Here is a 23,670-nt window from a genome sequence, read left to right on the forward strand (position 1 = left end):
AATTTATGTGACTTACTTTCCTTTTTAGTCAGTCTAAAAAAGAATGACACATTTCTATATTAAGTAACAATTTAACTATAAAATGTCAATTTTACCCTTAATGAAATGATTTATAACCACATAAATTTCTATAATTCATTTTGGACCACAAGTTTTATAAGTCTTTATTTCTTTCTTAAATTCCGTATCGAGCCAAACTATCTTACATAAAATAAGACGGAGGGAGTAACATATGATGAAAAGGACTTGATTGTTAAGTCTCCTCCTTTATATAATGGAAGTGGACTAGTCTTCTCTCCTTGTCTGTTTTTGTTTTTGCTTCCACAGAGAAAGAACACTCCAAATTTAAATTGTCTTCTTTCTCCACACTTGCAGCCCAAACAAAAGCAATAGTAAACACAAACTTTTTCCACCTATATTTCATCACTCAATCAGTACCAAAAAAAATCAGAGAAAAATGAGTTTCTTGTCTTCTTCCTCTCAAAATTCTGATTAAACAAGACATTTTTGTCCTGTTTTTATTTTCAATAAACAAGAAAAAAATAATCTAGAAATTCACTTCAATTTCCTCAATGTCTTCAGAACTTTTTGTATTTGACAACTTTTTTACTGACCCTTTTTCTCCATCTTTCATAGATAACTCAATTTTCCAAGAAAACAACAATTTCACCATGCCTACCAACTGTTTGATACAAGAACTTCCCGAAACCAAAATTGATGAAACAACTTCATTTGACCAAATCACTTCGACCCTTCTTTCATCTTCACCTCCAAGTCATCAATTTGAGAATCTTTCACTTTGTCCAATTGGAAATCCAAATTTTGAATTTGGTGATTACTCTGTAAAAGCAGAGGAATTTCAGGTCCATTTTGAATCTGATCATTTTGGTGCTTTTCAAAATGATGTGAAATTGATGCAGAGGAGTTTTAGTAGTAATTGTTTTGATAATAATAATAATAATAATAATGAGAAACAAAGTTTCTCTATTTTTACACCAAACTTTGATAGTTTAATTGAGTCTACAAATTTTCAAACATCAGCAGCAGTTAGTTCACCTGAAAACAGCTTTTCTTCTGGCCAAATGAGAAGAGTTTGCAGCACTGGTGATTTGCAAGTTAGTCCTCCTATCTCAATTCCCATTTTTTTCTAATTTTTTTTTTTAGTACGTTTGAAAAAGAATGACATCTTTCCGCATTCTGAAAATGGGGTTTTACACAAATCGTCAGACAGATTATACATAAATTCTAGCTTGTATATCTAGATTATACACGAGAGCTCCGCCTCTATTTTCAAACGAAGAATCAACCTAAATAGTTGTTCGCCCACTAGAAGTTTGATAGAATTTGATATTTTTACGAGTTAGATAGAATTTAGTAGTTTTGATCCAAACATTATATTTGTATTTAAAAGATTCATTTACTGTGTATTAAATAATTTATCTAGAACCTAGTGAACTTATCAATTTCGAAGTCCATAAAGTCTAATTTCCAACGCATCAAATCGCCATTCATACAACTTCATAATAGAGAGATATTCACATTTTTTAAAGTCATCAAGAATCCAAAATCCATTAAATACCCCTTTTCAAGAATCGAGAATTCAAGCACTCAAAAAATTATAAATTTCGCTTGTTTGAGAACTCTTAACTTATATATACTTACATCTTGACATGTTTAAAATCATAAGGACAAATTCTAACTTCTTAAAAGTTATCTTTTTTTTTCTTAACCGTCATGCATAATCAAATATCGTTACATAAAATAAAAACGAATACATATTGAATTTTTTTATAATTATTTACCCTTATTTTTAACAGAAGATGAAGACAAGTCAAACAAGGAACACTTTATCAACAAGTCCATTATCAGGAGAAAGAACATTTATTGAAGAAGCATCAAATATCAAAGTGGGAAGATATACTGCAGAAGAGAGAAAAGAAAGAATTCATAGATACAGAGCAAAAAGAACTCAAAGAAATTTTAACAAAACAATTAAGGTAATTAATTATATAATTAATTAACACGATTTTTTTTTTTTTTAATTATTTGTATTAAAATTGTTTTATCATGGTACCACAACAGTATGCATGTCGAAAAACACTAGCGGACAATCGTCCAAGGGTTCGTGGCAGATTTGCTCGTAATGATGAAGTTGGTCTTGAGATTCCGAAAACTTCATCATCAACATTGTTTAATCGATATGAAGATGAAGATGATATTTGGGTAAATATAATTATTCTCTCTTAAACCTTTTTTTCTAAAATTAGAAGGAAAAAAAAAGAACCCCACTTTCAAAATCTTTTATTTTGTATCTACAAAAAAGTTATATTCTTGCTACAAAATATTAGTGGTGGATTCAATAATGAGCTCGTAAGTTCAGCAGAACTCAGTACTTCTGAGTGAAATCCTATAAAAAGAAGTATATATATATAGTTGAATATACATTTCAAAACTCTCAATATCATTATACATTTGTGTAAGGAAAGCACAACGCTTCATACCAAGATACTTTCCCTTCTCAGAGCTCGAACATGAGATAGATGTCTGATTAGGGATGGAGGAATCTTATTGATGCCCACTATAACCGTTAATTAGTGATGTGCATATTTTAAGTTCTTGATTAATGAGAAAAAAATTAGTATTACTTAGTATTGTTTTTTTTTTTTAATATATTAATTTTGTGGTTGTAGATTGAGGGAGTTCATGAAGAGGAAGAAGATCATCAAGGCTCAATAGGGAGAAGACAATTGTATCACAACTTTGGTTCAATGACACAATATCATCAACAATATTCAAGCCACTAAATTGGGTCATAATTAGAGATTAATTTTTATAATTAAGTCATTAAAGTTTGGATTAATTAACCATGATTAATAGAAGATATTAGCTATGGTTTAATTTATGAATAAATTAATTAGGTGCACTTGCAAGTGCAACAATTTAAATGTCTATGGAGGGAATAGACTAGCTATAGCTTATCGAGCACAAATTGTTTTTCTGTCTTTTTTATTTTTTTTATTTAGGAGCTTATTAGTTATTATTAAGAGGTCATGTACAACTTATTGTCTTCTATGTTATTAAAAAAATTATATAAGATTTCTATTAATTGATTCTGTAATTATATGGTTGTTTTTATTTATGTCTAATAATAGTATTGAGTATGAGTTACACATATGTTTGGAAATAATCATCAAAATATGAAGAATATACGTAGACTAAACCATGCAAAATGCATGAGATGCCTATTGCAGTTAAGATTTTTATTATAATTCAAAATATAAAAAAGTAATTAAATTAACTTATATACATAATATCTACTTACCTATCTCAGTGGCGGGAACTAGAAATTTTACGAGGGGTGTCCAAGTATTACATAAGTAATTTTTTTATGAATGGATGCACTGAAAAATTTAAAATTAAACTACGTAGTGTTAATATTACTTTTTTTTAGGAATAATGTTCCAAAAATTTAAAAATCAAACTACAGCCTCACTCCACTGGCCGCAGAATCTCATTGTGTCAAGGGTGTCCAAAGTGTTAGATTTAATCATTTCAAGTAGTATTTTACTTATATATACGGTATAATTTTCCGACAAAGAGGTCCTCGGGACATTGTAGCTCCGCCACATGACCTATCTACACATTAATTCTATTTTTTTAATGAAGGAATATCAACTTACGTTTTGACACGTACACATTGGACAAGTGTGGCTCCGCCATAGCGCCAATGATGGACCTTGGAAGTATTTATTTTTTTTTAGTTTAGCTTCTATACATCAATAAACACAAAGAAGATAAAGAAATTTAACATATTATTAGTATATATACATAAAAGATATTTATGTACAATGTAATTTTTTAGTAAAAAAAAAAATATTTTCACGCGCACTCCGCTATTTCCGACTATGAAAATAAATAAAACTTAGATAAAACAACAAGGCAGACAAATTAAATTTATTAATATTTTCATTTATATAAATCAATTAAATTACTTAATAATATATAGTTGATACTGTTATATGCAACGATGAATGAAACTATATATGCATGATAAACTATATATCTATAGAGATAAATGATGGGACGAAAATTAAGATCCTTTCATGTTTAATAGAAGGTTTTGGGTTCAAATTTTAAGAAGGGAGAAATTATTGAAAACATTGCCTCCAAAATAAATTTTTAAGATGCATGCTATAAATATAATCAGACTTTAATATGAATACTTAAATAAAACTAAAAAAACACACTGAAAATTCAAGTGGGGAGCACATGAAGAATAGAAAGATAGTGGAGACAAGAAGAATAAACAAATAATATGCAGTAAAGGAAGACAAAGTGGACATACATGTACTTATTAAAATAATTCATAGAGAATAATTGTGTTATTGTATTATAATTCCAAATTTATATTGTGGTTTAGTCAACTGCAAGCCATCACTAACTACTACATAGCATATATCTTTAGCCTAAACTCTAAACTATATCTATAGAAATTAAACCCCCACCCTCCAAAAAGATAAAAATATTATATAATATATAGGAGGGAGAATTTAACTTATATACACGTAATTATTCTTTTATACATACATTCTCAATATACTTTATCATGTTATATAGCACATATCTTGCCTTATTTTCTCGGGTACTATTTTAATGAAAAATCACCTATAATTATCTTTTAAGTTATTCGATAGTATTATTTACGCTATCAACCTACAGAAGTTAAAAGTCACATACAAATACTAGGCTTCAATTTGATTTTAATTTTGGAGAGGTTCGATTCGAAGTGTATATCATCTCGTAGTTTCGAATTTGAATTTTGAAAATTGGAAAGTTTTATCCCCAAAATGGGGTATATGACCGATTAATTAATAAAAATAATAAAATGAATACCGAATACAAAATATATAAAAAAAAATAACTAATATACTTTTGAAATTTCATCATGGTGACATATGGGATAGTTTGTAGTTTATGTATTTTTGGAAAATATAAAAATCCCACTCTTTATTGTTAATTAGTGTCATTCGTGCACATATGCTATGATTGAATCGTCTATCATTGAAAATCAGATCTTATTATAAAATTGGTTTAATGAACAAGAGAAAGATACTCGTAAATCGTAACGTTGGTCGAATTGATTGAGCAGGTGATCAATTGGGTCTCAAATTTGCCGTCTTTGTATGCCTTTTCGATCGAGCTTACCTCTCCAATATTATTTATAAATAAAATTTATTTCGTGTGCACCCAAAGAATAACAACTGCGGATTTTTCTCGTTAGAAGAAGAAGATGATGATGATGAAATTTTGACAAGTATTGGAGAATCGTTCTTCAAGAATAAGCAAAAGCCAGTCCAAAAACAACTTTTTTGTATTTTAAATTAAACAACATTTTTAATTCATTGTCTTCTCATTCCTCCCATAAATTAAAGCATTAAATTTTAAATATATTTTTTCAGGTATCTTACAATATTATTTTTGGTCCAACCGAACTCCTAATCTATAGCAATTGCAATGATAGGGTATATTGAAGTTGAAACTTAATTAGTACTATATCTTTAATTTAATAAAATTGGAATTATTCTTTCATGAGAAATTAAATTAAGAGTGTGTTGGTCAAAAGTGATCATATTCCTATTGGAATCTTTGTTTTGTTGGGATTGTTTGTTGATCAATTTAAATATTAATTCTTTTTGCATTTTGCTCATTCCATTAACTTAGTAGTTGGTTTTCTCTTTTCACTATTTTTGTCTCAACAATTAATTAAAGTTACTCAAAATATTACCATAAGAAGAATATTGTTAGCAATTTAGAAATGGGAAGTGTTAAATGTAACCAAGATAAAGTTGACTAAAAATGCATTCTTTTTATATGGTGCAAAAATGCTGCAAATTATATCCATTAAGTTTCGAGTTCGAATCTTAATTAAAAATATAAAAAAATGATATAGGAAATGATTTTCCTCTTAATTAATAGGCCTCACACAACGTGAAATCAGATTAACTAGGGGTGTGTTAAAATGAGTATCGAATATCAAGTGAAAAACTCGAAAAACAATGTCTCTTTTGCACTAAATTCATTACTATATAATATTTCACTTGACAGATTTGTTCAATTACATGATTCTCGAGTTAAAAACAATTCTACTTTCAACATAAAAATTCAAAACTTATATAATCATGTCTTTTATTAATTCAATATTTTTTTATAAGTTCTATGTATCGATATACAATGCTTTATTTAGAAGAAAAGAATAAAAAAAATATCAATCATTAAAAAGAAGAATCGCCATAAAAAGATTCTTGGTGTATCATAAGGTCAAATATGCAAATGATTTAAAGACCAATTAATTGGATAGAGCACCAATGTAATTGCTTTGAAACATTTTAAATAATTTTATTGTGCAAACTTCAATTTGATCTTAAATTAAAGTTCATTTGTTGAGGAAAAAAATCTTACAAAGCATAATGAATTTGTTAGAAAATAAAAGAAATAGTATCACATAGAATAAACTATTAATAATTAAATACATAAATAAAGATCAATAATGACAAACACAGAGCTGTGAAAAAATAAATAAGATTCGGTTTTTGCATTAATCCCTTTTTTTGTTATTCTTTTGTAGATTCTTATTGCTTCTTTTGGGGGTTCATAACAATTTTATCTTAATTTCATCTTTGATAGATGTCAAAAGAAGCAAAAGAGACGATTCAAAGCACAAAGCATTCCACGTTCACGTAGGATTAGGAAAAGGGTCAGACCTTAGAGGTGTGTAATATGGACAGTCGATCGTAATGCAAATATTAGTGGCCCTTTTCGTAGCTCGCTGAACTTGTGACTTGTATATCACGAGGACAATTTATTGCTACTTAGAAGAAGCAATGACAAGTACTATATTCTTTTATTATCATATATACAAATAATTGAGTCACAACTTTTCTTAACCTAATAAGAAATTAATTGAAGATGGTATCAAAGTGTTAGCTAGTCAAAGAAAAGGGGTTTTTTGGGCATATTTTCTAAATAAAACTTTCATAAACTTTTTAGTAAAGGAGATAGCTTGTCATTTCATTAATAGTAGTGGTGACAACTAGTATTAATTAAATAAAGTTGCTTATATAATAAAAAGATGCTAATCAAGCTTTGGAAAGTCTCTTTTTTTTCATTTGTGCCTACTACCTAGAAAGCATGCTTTGGCTTATGAAATATCTATACAAATGAATAAATGTTTGGTAACTAGCGAGATGGACGAGATTTTTTATATTAATCAGCGTTGTTGATTTTATAAAATTAAACGATATCTTAACAATTAGATCAGGAGCATTACCACGTACGTACGTGAAATTGTGGATATTGTGCAGACATGCATATTTTTATTTTCAACCTAAGATTAATATGAAATTAAACAACCTAAAATTGATTTTAATTATGAGCAAGTAAAATCATAATTAGGTCACAATAAAATGTCAATTAAAAGACATTATGCCGACCATATTCTATCAAGGGCTCAAATAGTTTTTAGCAAAATTATAGTAATTATATATATCACTTGATTTGACAGCACACAAAGGGAAATTGATCAAAATGTAATAATTTTATTAGGTTCTTTTTATTTTTTATTATTACTAATAATACTAATAAATTACATCTCCTAGGCTCTAGGGTTTGAAATTCCTTGACTGATCTTTTTGATAAATTATAAAAATAATAAAAGGTCCCATGTTCTTCTATATTTAACTTTTACTTAAAGAATACAAAAATAATTTGTGCTAGCTCTATAGTAGTTAAATTATATTATTATTTGTTGTCTTTTTAACGGAGAGAAATTATTCAACAAATTATAGGTTAAATAATATTGCACAAGTTATTCATAATATAATTACAATTATGAATATACTAACATCTCTTTTATTTAGTGCAGCATAGAGTCAAAAATTAATGAAACCTAATAAGAGTGATATTAGGTGATTACTATTTTGAAAATTATGAGATTGGCTATTTTATTTGTTTTCTAGATTAATCAGTCCTAAAAAAATTTATTCAAAAATCAATAAATTGCACTCTTATTTGATTGATAAAACTTAAAAGTGTATAATTGAAAATTGGTCATATATAGTCTAAGGGGTACTTGTTCATTTTCCCAATTTCGAACTATAACGTAGTTTATCATTTCCTCAATTAACTTTATACTTGTTCAGTTTCAAAAATATTTTTTCACTTTATTTGATAACTTTTAACATATCAAGAAAAGATAATTATTATTTTTCTGTTTTACCTTCATCACTTATTTCCCAAATTAATTTTCATGATCTAATACTATAGATATTGTGATAATTGATAAAAATACTCATATTAGTTATTTATTCTTGTATTAAGGGGCATATGAATTATTAAATACAAATAAATAAGTAAAAATGAACGAAGAAAGTAATTGATTTAGGAAAGTTTAATTAGCAAAATTTGCACAAGTTGACAGAGATTCTACCTAGACATATAATCCTTATTAATTTTTAATTAGAAAGCACACTAAAAATCTTTAGGGTAGGTCGTAATAATATTAATGGAACTTAATTCAATGAACCATAAAGTTAATTATCTCCTGGTTAATGATTGTATTCAAAAGTAATCAACATGTCCTATCAGTGCCTTCAGTTAATTTAATGTAGCAAAAAATTATTTTGTGACTTTATTATTATAATGAAAAAAATTATGCTATTACTGTGATGTGGAAAAAAATTTCCATTTGATTTTCTTTTTAAGCAAATGATAGAAAGGGAATATCTATCCATGATGTAACTCTTTTTTCTCGGTTTTATATCATTTTCCTTATTCTCATTTTTCATTTGATATTTAATATCCATTTTGAGACTCGCTAATTCAAATTCATGTTAGAATTTCACTTTGTCACTTGAGAGGTAAATTACTCGTGATCAAAAGCGATTCAATTTTTGAGTTTGGATTTTATTTCAAAACTTTTGATGGAGAATTAAAAAAATACTTATCGCTCATTTAATCGATTGTGGTACATCTTCGATTTGTAACATTTTCAACTTTCAATATTCGATTTCAAGTGATGAGAATCTTTTAAGTTTGTGTTATAAAATGAAATGCTTTAGAAACTTTCTTGTACCAAATGAAGTACAAATATATATATATCACATTTTCAAACCCTATGGTCACTTACAAAATATATTCTTCTTTTAGATAAGCCATAAGTTGTCCATTTTTATCTAACTTTTTTTTTTTAAAAATGCTTTTCCATGATGTCCTAATTTTGCAAAGTTTGTGGGGTCTTGCTATTAAGCTTAGTCTTGACTCTTAAGCTGATATTTTCCGGGACTTATAAAATGAGTTTAAGTTATATGTATCAATATATTTACGTTATAAGTTACATGCATCGAAGATAACATCAGTATAAAGATCAGAAGTGCTTAATTTTAGTAAACATAAAGAACTAGAATAGTTCGAATATATATTGTTAAAAAAGACCAATTTAGACCTATCTTTAAACATAAATGTTATCAACTTAAATCCTTGTGGAATAAATGCTAGTTGTTAAAAAGAATATTGTAAAATAGTACTATATTCTGTATTAATCAGTTTCTAATTTGGAAAAAGACTTATTTTCTTCTTTTTTTAATGACAAAGACCTTAACTATATGTAGTGCTTTTGAGTTTGTAAGTAGCAAGATTCTCATTTTAGGTAGTTTTGATAGCTTATAGGTATTGCAACTTAAACTTGCCTTTTCAAGTCTGGGATTAGACATTATGCTTTTGAGTTTTGGCCTTTTTTTTGTTCTGATTGGTATTTCTGTAGTCGAGATGTGTGTAAGTTGACCTGATATACAATAAGTGTATACCGACATGAGTAATAGGTAATTGTGTTCGTTAAAGATAATTAAGCATATGATTACAAAAATCATTTAGCAATTAGATTTAGTTGTCTTTACTAGAATTTGAATCCAGATATTTTATGAATTTCATCCTATTTTAATTACCGCTAGACCACATTCTTGAATGCCCAAGAGCATCTTTAGTCTTGAATTTGATTGTTCATCTTTTTACTTTGAAGAGTAATTGGTGAAAAACATATCTTAAGAATTTCTTCTTTTTTTAGTTTCATATCTGAATTTTCAGGTAGGAAGAGTGAACAAATAAAGTTGAGGTATGCTTTAATAAATAGATGGTGATAGTTCAGATAGTAAACTCGCACACCTGATAATTTAAAATTAAAAAAAAATGAAATATTTAGTGCAAATATAGGCCTTTGAAAATGAGATAATAATTAGAACCACCCATTCTTGGAAGTTTTAAATTTTAAAAAAAACCTTAGGAGTTTAATTTTTCTAGTAAAACCTAGGTCCCTATACAACACATGAGAACCATTTTAAGATATATAAATAGAGAGTATCCATTATATTATATGATCAAGTCATAATCTGTCCCTATTTACTTTCTTATTCATTCAAACCCTATATATGATCTATGGTCACAAAGTTCTTTTAGGCTCTAAACTATTTTCCAACTTGTAGAGAAGCCACCTTTCTATTTTCTTTATGAAGTTTTAATTTCAGTGAGGTTGTTGTGTGCTTGCATATGGGGTCATAGTCTCATCAGAATTTCTCGATTTTGAGTCTTGAGAATAAAGAATTTCTTGACCAGAGGTGCTTTATTCAAGGGTTATCTAATATACTATAGTTGCAATTTTTTTTCTCTTTCGAAACCATTACTTTGGCTTACACCTGCATTTATTTGTGTAATTAAAACTCATTGAAATTGTTAAAAATATTATAATATGAACTGAGAAATCAAATAAGGAGATGACTTCAATATCTTAAACTTTTAGAATTAAAATCTTGAATCTGCTTTTGGGCGCGGGGGGATCACACTATGAATGAAAATATCAGCTATAAGCTAAGCTTAAAGCAAGACCCCACAAACTCTCTTTTTTTGGCATCTAGTATTTAAAATTCACTGATACGACTAATTCAAAAATTGGCGTACAGCCTGCTATATATTTTTATGTTTACTTCAGAAGTATTTATCTTGACAAGTGCTTTGTTAATTATTTGAAAACTTCCCAAACTTAAATATTTGATATGATATAGTGTTTATCGAGTATATTGTCAAATTATTAATTGATTTATTCAATCCCTTGAACTTGTTTTGTTCTAAATTGGATCGTGACAATTAGTTTGGAACCGGCCCATTGGATCTTGCTTGTTCCAAATTGGGCCTATTGTCATGTAACATTGTACAGTACCTTGTTCATATTTTAAGACAAATTGAAAAGAATAAATATAAAAATTTAAAATGTATAATGTCGTATGAAATGAAAAATTATATTTATAGCATAATAATGCAATTGAGACACGATACTCAACTAATTTGATTCAAAATTCGACTTGGCTCGATCAAAGATGGAGCTCGATTAAGCCGGCTCGACTCATTTAACTTGATTAATCGAGCAATTCTTTATTTAAAAATAACATTTATTTATTATGATCAATTATTATCTAAATTTTAGAAATCAACTTAACATATAGTAATATTGTAAATAGAATAAAAAAATAAAAAGTTGATGTTGTCGCTTAGAGTCTAGCGACAAACCAAAATAATAAAAAGAATTAAATATCGAAAGGATCATCGCTCAAATATGAGTGTTTTGTTTAGTATTTTTCTGAAATAATTGTTTCATTTGGCTGGAAAAAATGACCTTTTTAGCTCTGAATTCATCTTATTTCATATGTTGTTATATCAATTTCTGAAGGTTAACTTCTATTTCCTATGAGGATTGTTTTCTCGAGAGCTATATATGTGATGCATTATTCTTTTTTCTTTGATCAGTTGATTTTTATATTTATAATATATCATTATTATTTTTAATCAATTAAATTTTATAATTATCACACGTAGAATGGACAGTTTAACTAGTTTCCAACTAATAGAGAGATCTACATGAACAAGGGTGGCTCACCGTTGAGGCTAATAAAACTTTCGCTTTAGGCTCCCTAAATTTTGAGGTCTCAAAAGTTTTTAATAGTGAAATTTATAATTTTAATTTCTCTCCGACAATATTGAAGATTGTAAAAAAATATATATAACTTACATAAAAGATAAAAAGAAATCTATCTACTTTTTTAACAAAAATATTTTAAAATATTGAACTAAACTATTTAAACCATAATAATAAATAATGTATTTACAATAACATCCAACGTATTATATTGTAAATACATGTCTAACATCTTATTAATTTAAATTAATTTTTAATGTATGAATAATAATATTAATATGTGAAGTATGATACTACACTAAAAACAACTTGTATACCCTTCGTTAAATTAATTCAATAGTGTTAAATCTTTGAAGCATATATATATATATATACTATAAATGCAGGAACTACTAAGTCTAGAAAACAGGTAAATGATAATACTACCATCTCATATCAACAAAATCAGAAAATAGGTTAGTGATAATAGTCTCATCTCAAATCAACAATAGCATAAAATAGGTAAATGATAATAGTACCATCTCATATCAACAATAACAGAAAATAGGTAAGTGATAATAATACCATCTCAAATCAAATATCTATGTATCTACGATCCACTCTCATTTTAAATTGTCTCCAAGTTTGGGTTCGATAGATACGCCTCGTACCGCCATTGTCGTGAGTAAGAGAGGATAGAGTTCAACTAGTATTATATCCCTACGAGTGTATATTGTGGTATGTAATTCATAATTATAGTTTATTCACTAAAAAATACAAAAAAGAATATTTCAATCAAAATAAAATAATCAAAGTTTCATATAAACTAATACTACCTCGATATTTTGATATTTTATTTATATTATTTGTACCAAATAAACTTATTCTTTTTGAGTTTTTCGTTTGGCATTTAGTACCAATTTTGAAGTGTCAATTTAATTAATTTGAATTTATGTTGCAAACGTAAAACTCTCCTTGCCATGATTCCTTCTGCATTTTTTTGTTAGTTGCATCTTTTTGGGATAATTGCTTAATGAATGACCCTGTTTTGATTTCTCTTACAATTTATAGATCATTGTAGAACGTAACAAAAAAAATTAAGCAAACTGAAAATCTTATATGAGGAAATATTAGAAAATTTCATAGACGATACACTAGACAACAATCTAATGATTTGTGAATAATAAAGAGATATATTTGTACAACTTTAGGCTTAAATCAACCAAATCGTTTCTTGAATAATTGATGTCTCTTGGTTGGATCTTTAGGCTTGTTTTTGATAAGCCCCCTCTTTCCAGTGCTGCATATTTTAGATTTGTTAGTGACAAGAAAAATTCACTTTCTATATCGAAATTTGCATTTAATTAGTGAAGAGAAAAGTAATCATACTTGTACTCCATATAAACCATCCCTTTAGCTCCTGACATGGCACTCATAGAACCCATGTAGCGACGGGCTTTTTGAAGAGCTACGTCATCTGCATCTTCATCTAGTTGCTCCAAACCGACTGCATCATCTCCAGCACTCAGTACCTATAGGTGAAAGTAAGGAGCAGGTGAATCGGGAGCAACATCTTTTTTTAAGTGAAGTGCAGAAAAAAACTCATGGCTTGATGTATAGATCAAGAGAAAGGAAGTAGAAGGACCTTTCCAAGAAGTTGAAGCTGGTCATCAAGACGATGGTAAGATAACTCAGACCCAGAATCAGAAGGCGGTAAACTTGTGATCACCTAATACAAGAACAGGTCAGAAGAGAAATTATGAGCGATCACTGTATCCGGAAGAAGAGAATGACTTTGTCAAGAGGTGGTACCTTAAAGCTATAACCTTGATCGATCAAGAACTGCTGTCTTTTGGTTGAGTAATACATTTCCTGCAATTTGAGAATTGCTTGTAAGGTCATATACTATTAAAATTTTGTTTCCAAATACCGTATAAGAAGACATCAGATATCAACAGAAAAGGATTCTGCACCTGGGTATCTGTTGACACGAGCGAGTAAAAGAATGCATTATACTCCTCTTTACCTCCTGCCATCCTATCTTGATGCTTCCCCTGTTAACCCAACAATGAGATAATGATTTGGAGTAAAAAGGTTGCAAGCATCTAGCTATCAAATCATATATTTTTATTTTTATTTTTATTTTTTTTTATGACAAGGGAAACCCACAGCCGCTACCCTTTTGGTGCGCACAGGGTAAAACCCCCGCTCCTATGCAATAGCTCGCAAACCACATAGGAGAGGTAACCCGCACTAGGCAAGCCCGGCACGACGAGCTCGACCCAAAAGGCAAACCCCTTGCTTTCGCTGGCAAGGGGTTTCGAACTTGAGACCTCCAACATGGAAGTCCCAAGCCCAAACCACTGGGCCACCCCGAAGGGTCTATCAAATCATATATTACCAGAGGCTTTAATGAGGATATATTACCACAGAGGTCAGATATTGATTACACACATGTATCTTCCTAGAATTACAATTCCCTTTCGATTCTCATTGGCAAGTTTACGCCGAATAAACTTCAGCAAAAGATAAGACCAACTAAAAGATGATTGATATGCTTAATACCAGTAGGTGAATGTTACAGTTAGCAATATTAAGGAGTTCTGAGTTACCAACAAGTGCTTTCAATTCCAATTCTATTTGGACATGCACTAAATATTTGAAGTTACTTCAACTTTTATGTTTAAAACCATGGAAGAAGGTTTGGTTTTTTCTTTTTCTCTTGTTTAGAGATGTTTATAGAATAGTCTGTTAGCCAAGTACATATTTCATATTACTCAGCATACTCAATTTCCGCCAAATAATAGCAAATTTTATCAAAAGGTTAACTCAACTGTCCACCATTATGGTAGCAGATAAAGGATGAAGAAGACTGCCATGAGCCATCTATTAGTCATAAATATGCCCTTCAAGAACACAATGACAACATGTTACTTGTATAAAGGGTTTACCTGGAGCATCACTTACTAGAGAGATTTTATCAATTATCATGATTTTTAATCGACACTTGAAATATGAATCAAGGGAGGCAATTATGAACGAGAAAACAAACACACCTTGGCCCTGAGAATACGCCCTAGACGTTGAGCTTCTTGTCGTCTTGAACCAGCATGTGACGAAATTTGTATTATAACATTCGCCTCAGGAATATCAATGGAGTTATCACCCACCTGTAAATAAAAGCAGAAATCACATCATCCACACAAGAAAAACTTTGAACATAACATTTATGAATAGATAGCAAGAAAACTATGTTTTTCACTGAAAAAGAGGCATAAAGCAAATGATTTATGGCATGACAAATTAGAGAATTATGGTTCAGCACAACCACAGATGCAAACTCTCAAAGATCTTGAAGAAAACACACTCATACGGATAACATGTGTGTGTGGTGTGTGTAAAGAGAAAGATAGTGAGAAATCCTTGGCAGTCCAAGGTCCATAATCAACACATTATCATCAATGCAAAGTACTAAAAAATACTTGGCGGCACACAACTTGCAATGTCCATCCAAATCACCTAGCTAGTGATATAAAAAATCTGCTTGAACACAATACCTTGGAAAGAAATATGGTGTTAACTTCCTTGCTAGTTTTAAATGCCTCTAGAATTTTTGTTCTTTCAACATGGCTGCATAACAAGAAAAAAATTCCCATTAAAACCTTTTAAATGGAGAAGCAAACAAAACAGCATTTAAAATCTATGTTGCTCGGACTCTGCAAAAATGTTGCCAGGTACGTGTCCGTCTGTCAGATAGTCCAAACATAGTCATTTTTGGAGGATTGTACACCGGTGTGGCAACATAATTTGACTTCCCGAGCAACATGGTCTATAATAGAAAAGCAACATAAAATTATTGAGATGGCATCTTGTGTAAACCTGGTAGCACCATAGATCATAGGTTTCCGAAGCTTCATTGCATACTCGACAAGTGCAAAAAGATTGTCGGCGAAGACAATGATCTTGTCCCCACGCTGCTGTTCATGAAAGCGGATAAGAAACTCACAAGCCCTGAACTTGTTTGGGTTCATCACATAAAGTGCCTGGAACATCACATGGCTATGAGAGTTACAAGAGAATAATACAATTGCCAAACGAAAGGGATGGACTCAAAATAATATTACAGAAAGTTGCCTTGCAAAGTCAAACAAACATGTAAAATCCACATATGTGTAACATATTGATCACTAGAAATTGCAAGTTCCATTCCACTGGCCAGGGGCAAGCTCAGTCCCTTTTGCTCGTCTGTGGAGGTTCTGATGATCAATGTTTTAAGGACTGAACATGGACCACTGCTGCCTCCATGGAAGGGTTTTTGATGGTAGGCTTTACCAAAGGGGAGAAGAAAAAAAGAAAGAAAGGACCGAAACACGCAAATGCTGGTGAGCAATTGAGGCGCTTAGTTACTTTGTTTGATTGTCACACTTTTGACACTTGTCCCAGGGGGGAACATTTTCTCATATAACTCCCACTTACATGGGAATACAGGAGATTGTCTCTGTGAGTAGAACGCTGAAATCTCTCATAGGAATCCACAAACAAGGAAAAAGATAAATGACTGCCGAATTTGGATTTTAACAATATGGACAATATAAAAGTCCGGGAGAGATAGAACAAGAAGAAAAATTTGGCACCCGGAAGCTCCATGTTTTATCTTTCTTAGACTTTTAGTGCAACATGTAGAAATTTGATGATGTAGATAGCTTCTTAGATTTCCTCAGTTATCTCTCAGACTAGAGTAAGTAGGAACAGAGTTTTTGAAAGGTTCCTGGATTGGAGATTGAAATACTCGTAAGAATCCTGATGTAACCATTGCACAATCTTTGTGCTTCTTTTGTTTATATAAAATGCTCATTCACTCTCAAAAAAAGACTAATCCTTCATACTTCACACACTTGCACACAATCACATAAATAGTGAAACTATGAGTTCTTCTCAGCATCAAGATCTTCCATTATTTCCACAAAATGATATCCATTTTGATAGAATTGTCACAAAAATAAAATAAGAAATCTTTTTATGTTCTAAGATCCAAACTGCGCTCCTCAACGAGATGAACAACTAAAGGAAATTGAGTCAATGTGAAGTCATCAGACGTTGCATTCTAAGCATTAAGATGGGACAGTTACAAAAGACTACGTACTTGTCGCTTCTTTGAATTCTCTTTTTTCAAATATTCAGCAAAGAATTCCTTCGTCATAGGACACCACACCTCAGCACATTGAACATTTGCAATAAACCCCCCTTTCACTAAATCCAACCAATTTGCTTCATACAACTTGGGACCAATAAGAAAGTTCAAATCTGTGATCCTCTCGTCTTCTCTGACAAGTGTAGCTGCCAAGTAGCCAAATAGTCCATTAAATTTTGTGAAATACCAAACAAAAATGCAATATGCAAAAACTCTCTTTTCTGAAATACATACCAGTAAGCCCAAGTTTGCAGTGTGATTTCGTGATACTAATGACCTTTCGAAACATATGTGCAGGAACCACGTGCACCTGCATAAATGCCACGAAGAGACCCTTATACTCATGCCAGTATACATACAAACTTTACCTTTAATATCTATCTCCAAAGTTGAAATCAACCTTCGGTAGAAAATTCTGCAACATAGATTTCCCACAAGATACTTGTACTGAACCCAAACCTCTTTAAAAAATAATAATCATCCAATTGCATTTAGCACTAGAGGAAAAATAAAAAAAAATGCATTATAAACATTCAAATAAATATAGATATATCATTTTAGGATAGATCAATTTTCCCATAGCAGCAATTACTATTAGTTTCCAAATAAAAGGAAATTAGTGACATGAAATTGACCATTACGTATAACAACTAAGTACAAGAGTTGCACAGAAATGAGAAACCAACCAAGAAACACCAAAATCACTAAAGCTTTCATACTTCTTTACATCAGATAATACATACTCCCCTCTGTTTCAATTTTTTGTCTCAGCTTGACTGAGCCTAAAGTTTAAGAATGTCGAGAAGACTTTTGAATCTTGTGGTCTTAACTAAGGTGTGCAGAACATACCAAAAATACCCCGTGAATCTTATGGTATTAACATGCCATGTCATTTCTATAAGAGAGTGTCACTAAAGGTAAACTTGGAATATCGGAATTAAAAACATACTATATATAGAAAGGTGCCTTTTTTTAAAAAGACTAAAAAGAAAAGCAAAACACAAATTGAAACGGCGAGTATGCATGTCTGTGTGTGCGCACACATCTAGCTCTGTGTATCTGTATGTATGTATGTACGAACGATTGTATGTTCTTCCATAAACAGAAACTTGAACGGATATGATACTCCTGCTGTCAAGGATAACATTTAAAATCAACTATTGTTTCGCATTTACCTCGAAAAGTAACTCATATACCGGATAGTTATTTGAAAGACACAATCTGAGACATTACAAGATCAAACATTTACCTCATCCATGAGGAGCAAACCCCATTCTCTATTTCTTATTTCTTCAATGATCTTCTCAGATTCTTCAGAACGTTTGCCACCAAAAGCAACCATGTTATATGTTGTCACCACCACACCAACATTTCCACGGAATCTTTCTTTGCTGTCAGATGTGAAACGACATATCTGCTCTTCTCGGATAGTAGACCACAGCTTAAACTGGAAAGCCCATTGATCCACAGACACAGCATTTGTTGCTAAACAAAGGCAACTCTTTTTTATTCTGCTTGCTGCAGAAACACCTACTAAAGACTTCCCAGCACCACAAGGTAGCACAATAATTCCAGATCTTGCTCTTCCTGAAGCATTCAACATACCATTTAACCACAGCCAAGGGCATTAAATCTATCAATCAACTACGACTTGGTACCACAGCCACAAATTGGTACCACGAATCAATCAATCAACTGACTATTCCTGAAGCATTCAACATACAATTTAACCACAACATACAATCTAAGCACAACCAGTCGGCTTATGAATCCCCACACACAAGTTCAGCATTAATTGGATTCATCATAATTTATATGCTGGCAGTCAATCTAATACAACCTTCCTCAGCTATGCAGAGTCGTAAGACCATCTATGTTTTGTGGAGCTCACATAGACGATGTCTAAGCCGATATTATATTGAGCTGAAAAGGAAATTCTAAGTAGTCATGGTAGATGGGCTCATCGAAAGTATTCAAGATGCATGAAGAGTTGCCCCACTTCCATTACCAAAAATGTAACAAATGAAGAGAAGCTTAACCATTATATTAAGTTAATATACAGAAGACTAAGGAATAGAAGAACACATAAAAAATGTTAGCAAATAAAATCCATTGACCAGGACACCGACATTCAAATAGAGAACGAAATTAAAAAAAGAACACCAACCAGAAAAATTAAAGTCCTAGGCTTGGTAAAATATGGCTGGCTTTGTATCCTTACCATTTCCAAACATCTTACTAAGACTCTTCTCTTGATAAGGCCGTGGCTGTGCTTGAGGCTTCAACTCCATATCAAGATCAGGATTAACCTGCAATGTTCAGTGGGAATTAAGCAGAAATACTTAGCCATTTGTAGAACTCATTGATGACACACCCTCCAAATCTATAGGCACACAACAACTGACAATACAACGATGTGAGATAATTTATTGCCCAAATCTTCTCATACTCAAGACCAAATGTTTGATTGGCCTCTACAGATCCGACAATGGATTTCACATCATACGGTGCAATACTAGTCCCACGCCATTTTAGTTACTAGCTCAAGCAACTTATTCATGTCATCCTTTCCCAGTGCCAACCCAACAACTCAAAAGCCTAATTGTCAAGTACTCCCTCTGTTTCATTTTATGTAACGGTGTCAGGATGAGCATGATATTTAAGATGTTAATTTGACTTATATTTACATATTAATGATGAGTGGAATAAAATATAAAACTAGCGGTTGAAAAGAGTGAAACATCACATCAAAAGTTTCAAGTGTGAATCGTTTAATGCATTTAAATTCTTGAAGTTGTATCAAATTATAATTGTGTCAAACATTTTGGAGCATGCCAAAATGTAAAGAGCATAATATAAGTTGAAACTGAGGGAGTAATTAGTTTCTTGAAATATTACAAACCATTCCAACAATATATACATATTGAATACCAAAGGTGGACCCCCTCCCTCCCCGGGCAACCCCTCCAGTTCAATTTAGCCAAAATACCAAGTGCTTTTTTTTTTGAGAATTTTTTTGAGAGAAGGGTAACTTTATATTCACACCAAAAAATTCATCATCCAAAAAATGATGAATTGGGAACTTACATCCCACCCAATGAGAATTCAAAATACCAAGTGCTCTTTAGCATCTACGATCGTTGCTTCAATGCAAGTTCCTCTGTCCAGCATCTCAATTGAAAAACAGATGCCTCTTTGGTATTTTAATTATTGAAATCTTATTCTTCTAGGGAAACTAGTTCTCAACTAAGGGAATCTAATACCCATCTCACTGTCCACCCTGATGAAGAAAAGAAAAACTCACTGTATCATTCCTGAAGTCATACTCCTCCATCATCGGATAATTCAAAGCATTTGGTAGACACCGCTGCTTCACATTTTCAACCTGTTCATATACAAATTGGAAAGCTGTCATCTTCTAAGTGAGGCCAAAGAAAGTTGTGTGTGCATGGACAAAGATGTTCCAACACCAGGAGAAAGTCTCCATCTAGAGCAAGCATACATATTTTCTTAGCATGACTTATCTCAAACCACAACATACGGCAGATAAATAGGCAATTGTAGCTCCTAAGAAGATATTTGGAGGATACTGAAGCACAAATATCAAAGTGAAACACGGAGCCAGAATGGCACAGATTAGGCAAAGTTGAGTAGTTGACTATATCTATTAGGTTTTCAATTTAACTGTAATAAGTAGTGAAAATGAACTGTTGCATTAGAGTCTGGTCCTAGAAATACTCTTAACCAATTGATTAATCAAGCCACCACTTATTCATATTGCTAGAGAACCAATATCCAACAGCATTATCATTGGTGTTACTCAAGTCATAACCAACGGTATCCTAATCCCCGCACATCATATATTAGTGCAAATCCAAGCTCCAAAACGAGACAACCACATACTAGGGAAACAGCAAAAAGACGGAGACAAACAACTAAACATCCTTAGCAGGTGAAAACAACAATCATGCTTACATTTGCATTGGTTATCTGACATAACAAAGATGTTTTTATCAGCAATGAATAACTTACACTGACCACAAGAAAACTGGATACCAAAAGAGTTAAAAGCACAAGAATAATTTAGGAGCACTGGAATTATTATTTTTGATGACCTAACTGGTGTCGCAATACTACAAAAACAGAAGTTAGTTTATTTCATGAGAATGCTGCAAGATATTACAATGGCATCTGACACCAGTGACTCCCACCTCCGCCAGAAATGTAAAACGAGACCTTGTTGCAAAGCATTGAATTATTACCTGAGCAGGGTCTATTTCAAATGAATGAGTTTCTTTTTCTTCAGCCGCAGCAGCCACGTCTACTTCATTTATCAACTCATCATGTCCACCTTCAATTTCATTCACGGGTTTGCTTACAGTAAACCCATCCTTTCCATGCATCCCCTATATCAGAGATAACCAAAAAGGACAATAAAATTTCCTTGGTAGTATCTACTTGTATCAGAAATACGAAGCATCAAAACAAAGTTACGTGGTCTGGTGCTTTTCTGGTGTTTCTGCCTCACAAGTCTAACATAATGCAGGCAAATTTCTTGATAATGCAGACTGCAAAACAAGCAATAACACATTGGGCACAAACCTCAGAAGAAATCCTAGCCTTTCCTATGGCATCATCGGCAAGCAATCTTTTCAAAACCTAGAGATGATCACATCAAATGAATCAATTTAGTTGGAGGAGTCCTCTGTGGATCCTATAGTCGAGAAGATAGGTTAAATTAAAGCATTGTTACTATATAGCTCATTATCTTGCCTCTGGAAATGGAGATTCTATAAAATACCGATTCTTCTTAAGTACAAGCTTCACTTTTCCGTAGTTAGCAGTAGAAGCATGAATAAAATCAATCATCTCTTTGGGAAGCTTGGTCTTTGACAATTTGCTCAAAACAGCTATTATAGTTTCAGTCTCAAGACCAACTGACACAGCTGCATACAACGAGTGAGGCGTCAAGTTGTACTCATGCATCGACTCCGGCCTACAAAATAAAATTAATCCCATTAACCCTCCCAAAACATTCAGAAACAAACAAGAACATAGAAGGCAGTATATCAACCACCAAAAAGATACCTGCAAACAGGCTCAGCAATGGCAATGAGAAAATCATAGGCTTGCTTATATAATGGAGAGAACGTCTCAAGGAAAATTCTACCATCTGCACAAGCCCACAATGGACGATTTGCATGATCGGGTTTGAGTTCCAGTTTAGTGAAATCCATCTTCTTCCCTTCCCTCTCACCTATTTTATAACAGATTCAAACTTTTATACATCAATCGAATTTAAACATAACACAAATTTATCATACAAAAGGATTACCTAGTATAATTGCAAAGGGCAACGGCGACAGTACATACTCCATCCATTTTAATTTATTTGTCTTACTTTTTCTTAGTCCCTTCCAAAAAAAAGAAGGCCTATTTCCCTTCTGGCAACTCTTTAATACTTTCCACGCAGCATATTTAAAACAACAAGATTAAAGGGCAGCACATTCTACTATCTTTAATTTAAGATCACAAGACTCAAAACCCTTCCTTACTTTCTTAAACTTTGTGTCAAGTAAAAACAGACTGAAACGCGAGCTTACTTCCTTAAACTTCGTGTCAAGTAAAAACGAGACTGAAATGAAAGGAGTTATAGTTTTTTTCTAGATGAGGCTTTATATAATTCTGGATCCAGCTCTATAAAAAGATAAGACTAATACCATCATGAAAATCATCACCGCCTTCTTCAGGGTAGTACTGATCATCATCAGCAGTTGAAGCCCGATACTCCTCCTACATCACCACAAAAACAAATTTCATAAAAATACAATCTTTACCAAGTTATATATCAATAAAAACACCAAATAACATATTAAACTAGCTGGGAAATCAAAATACCTTAGAAGCAAACTTGATCTTCTTGCTGGGTCGACTTTTATCACCTGAATACAATAACAATTTTCAACAAACTACAGATACAAAAGGCATACATATATAAATCAATCAAACCAAATTACTTGCTACTAGCTCATTTCGTTTCAAATACTAACAAATTCATAATCCCATCAATTTTTTTACTAATTTTTGGGGATTTTTTGTTCTTTTTTTGAATTATAAAAAATACCGTGTCCGTGATGACCCATTTATGAGATGATGCAAAATCTGTTTATTGAATCCCAAATTTGAGCTTTGAGAGTTTCTCTGTTCTCTCTTTCGGTTTGTTTATCAGTCTCTTCGAATGGCGGTTTTGAGGCAAATCGGCAATTACTTATTAATTCTGGTTGTTCTAGAGAAATACTCTACTTATTTATGGGAAGGGGAATTTTTGGGTATTGGCATTGTAACCCCTGATCTGTCAAAGAGTTACAGTTACGCCCTCAAAGTTTAGTATAGTTGATTGAGGTAACACAAAAAAAAATTATTTTAATAAAAAAAAGGTGTATTTTGGAAATATATTTTCCTTAATACATTTTACTCTAAATTT

At 31.5% G+C, this 23,670-nt stretch overlaps 2 protein-coding genes across 2 annotated transcripts; one reads left to right on the forward strand and one right to left on the reverse strand.

Moving 5' to 3' along the window:
- Positions 1–320: 320 nt before the first annotated feature.
- Positions 321–3,061, forward strand: LOC102583500 (zinc finger protein CONSTANS-LIKE 1-like). Its single transcript, XM_006343958.2, has 4 exons — positions 321–1,115; positions 1,818–1,997; positions 2,083–2,223; positions 2,691–3,061. Exons 1-4 carry the CDS (start codon positions 573–575, stop codon positions 2,802–2,804), a joined length of 978 nt encoding a protein of 325 aa, XP_006344020.2. The 5' UTR covers positions 321–572; the 3' UTR covers positions 2,805–3,061.
- A 10,031-nt stretch (positions 3,062–13,092) lies between these two features.
- On the reverse strand, positions 13,093–23,474 carry LOC102589513 (DNA repair helicase XPB1). The gene is made up of 20 exons (XM_006343888.2): positions 23,311–23,474; positions 23,085–23,128; positions 22,907–22,979; positions 22,275–22,443; positions 21,960–22,182; positions 21,789–21,845; positions 21,449–21,592; positions 20,491–20,571; positions 19,408–19,495; positions 18,436–18,773; positions 17,421–17,496; positions 17,139–17,332; positions 15,875–16,038; positions 15,553–15,625; positions 15,052–15,165; positions 13,969–14,049; positions 13,808–13,867; positions 13,641–13,724; positions 13,385–13,527; positions 13,093–13,295 (listed from the first exon to the last, which is right to left on the reverse strand). The coding sequence occupies exons 1-20, from the start codon at positions 23,327–23,329 to the stop codon at positions 13,214–13,216; spliced, it is 2,307 nt and encodes a 768-aa protein (XP_006343950.1). The 5' UTR covers positions 23,330–23,474; the 3' UTR covers positions 13,093–13,213.
- Positions 23,475–23,670: the final 196 nt, after the last annotated feature.

The sequence above is a fragment of the Solanum tuberosum genome, unplaced genomic scaffold, assembly GCF_000226075.1.
Source record: "Solanum tuberosum cultivar DM 1-3 516 R44 unplaced genomic scaffold, SolTub_3.0 scf00048, whole genome shotgun sequence".
In the NCBI taxonomy this organism is placed as follows: Eukaryota; Viridiplantae; Streptophyta; class Magnoliopsida; order Solanales; family Solanaceae; genus Solanum; species Solanum tuberosum.

What these genes read in the sequence shown, in the direction of transcription:
- LOC102589513 (XM_006343888.2), bottom strand. An exon ending in AGGCTAGGATTTCTTCTGAG is followed by an intron (nt 21,593 to 21,788) that starts GTTTGTGCCCAA and finishes TCTCTGATATAG; the next exon opens with GGGATGCATGGAAAGGATGG. An exon ending in AGCTTCAACTTCTTGGAAAG is followed by an intron (nt 13,528 to 13,640) that starts GTCCTTCTACTT and finishes TTTCACCTATAG; the next exon opens with GTACTGAGTGCTGGAGATGA.
- LOC102583500 (XM_006343958.2), top strand. Translation starts at nt 573, where the DNA reads ATGTCTTCAGAACTTTTTGTATTTGACAACTTTTTTACTGACCCTTTT. An exon ending in GCAGCACTGGTGATTTGCAA is followed by an intron (nt 1,116 to 1,817) that starts GTTAGTCCTCCT and finishes TATTTTTAACAG; the next exon opens with AAGATGAAGACAAGTCAAAC. An exon ending in AAGATGAAGATGATATTTGG is followed by an intron (nt 2,224 to 2,690) that starts GTAAATATAATT and finishes TTGTGGTTGTAG; the next exon opens with ATTGAGGGAGTTCATGAAGA.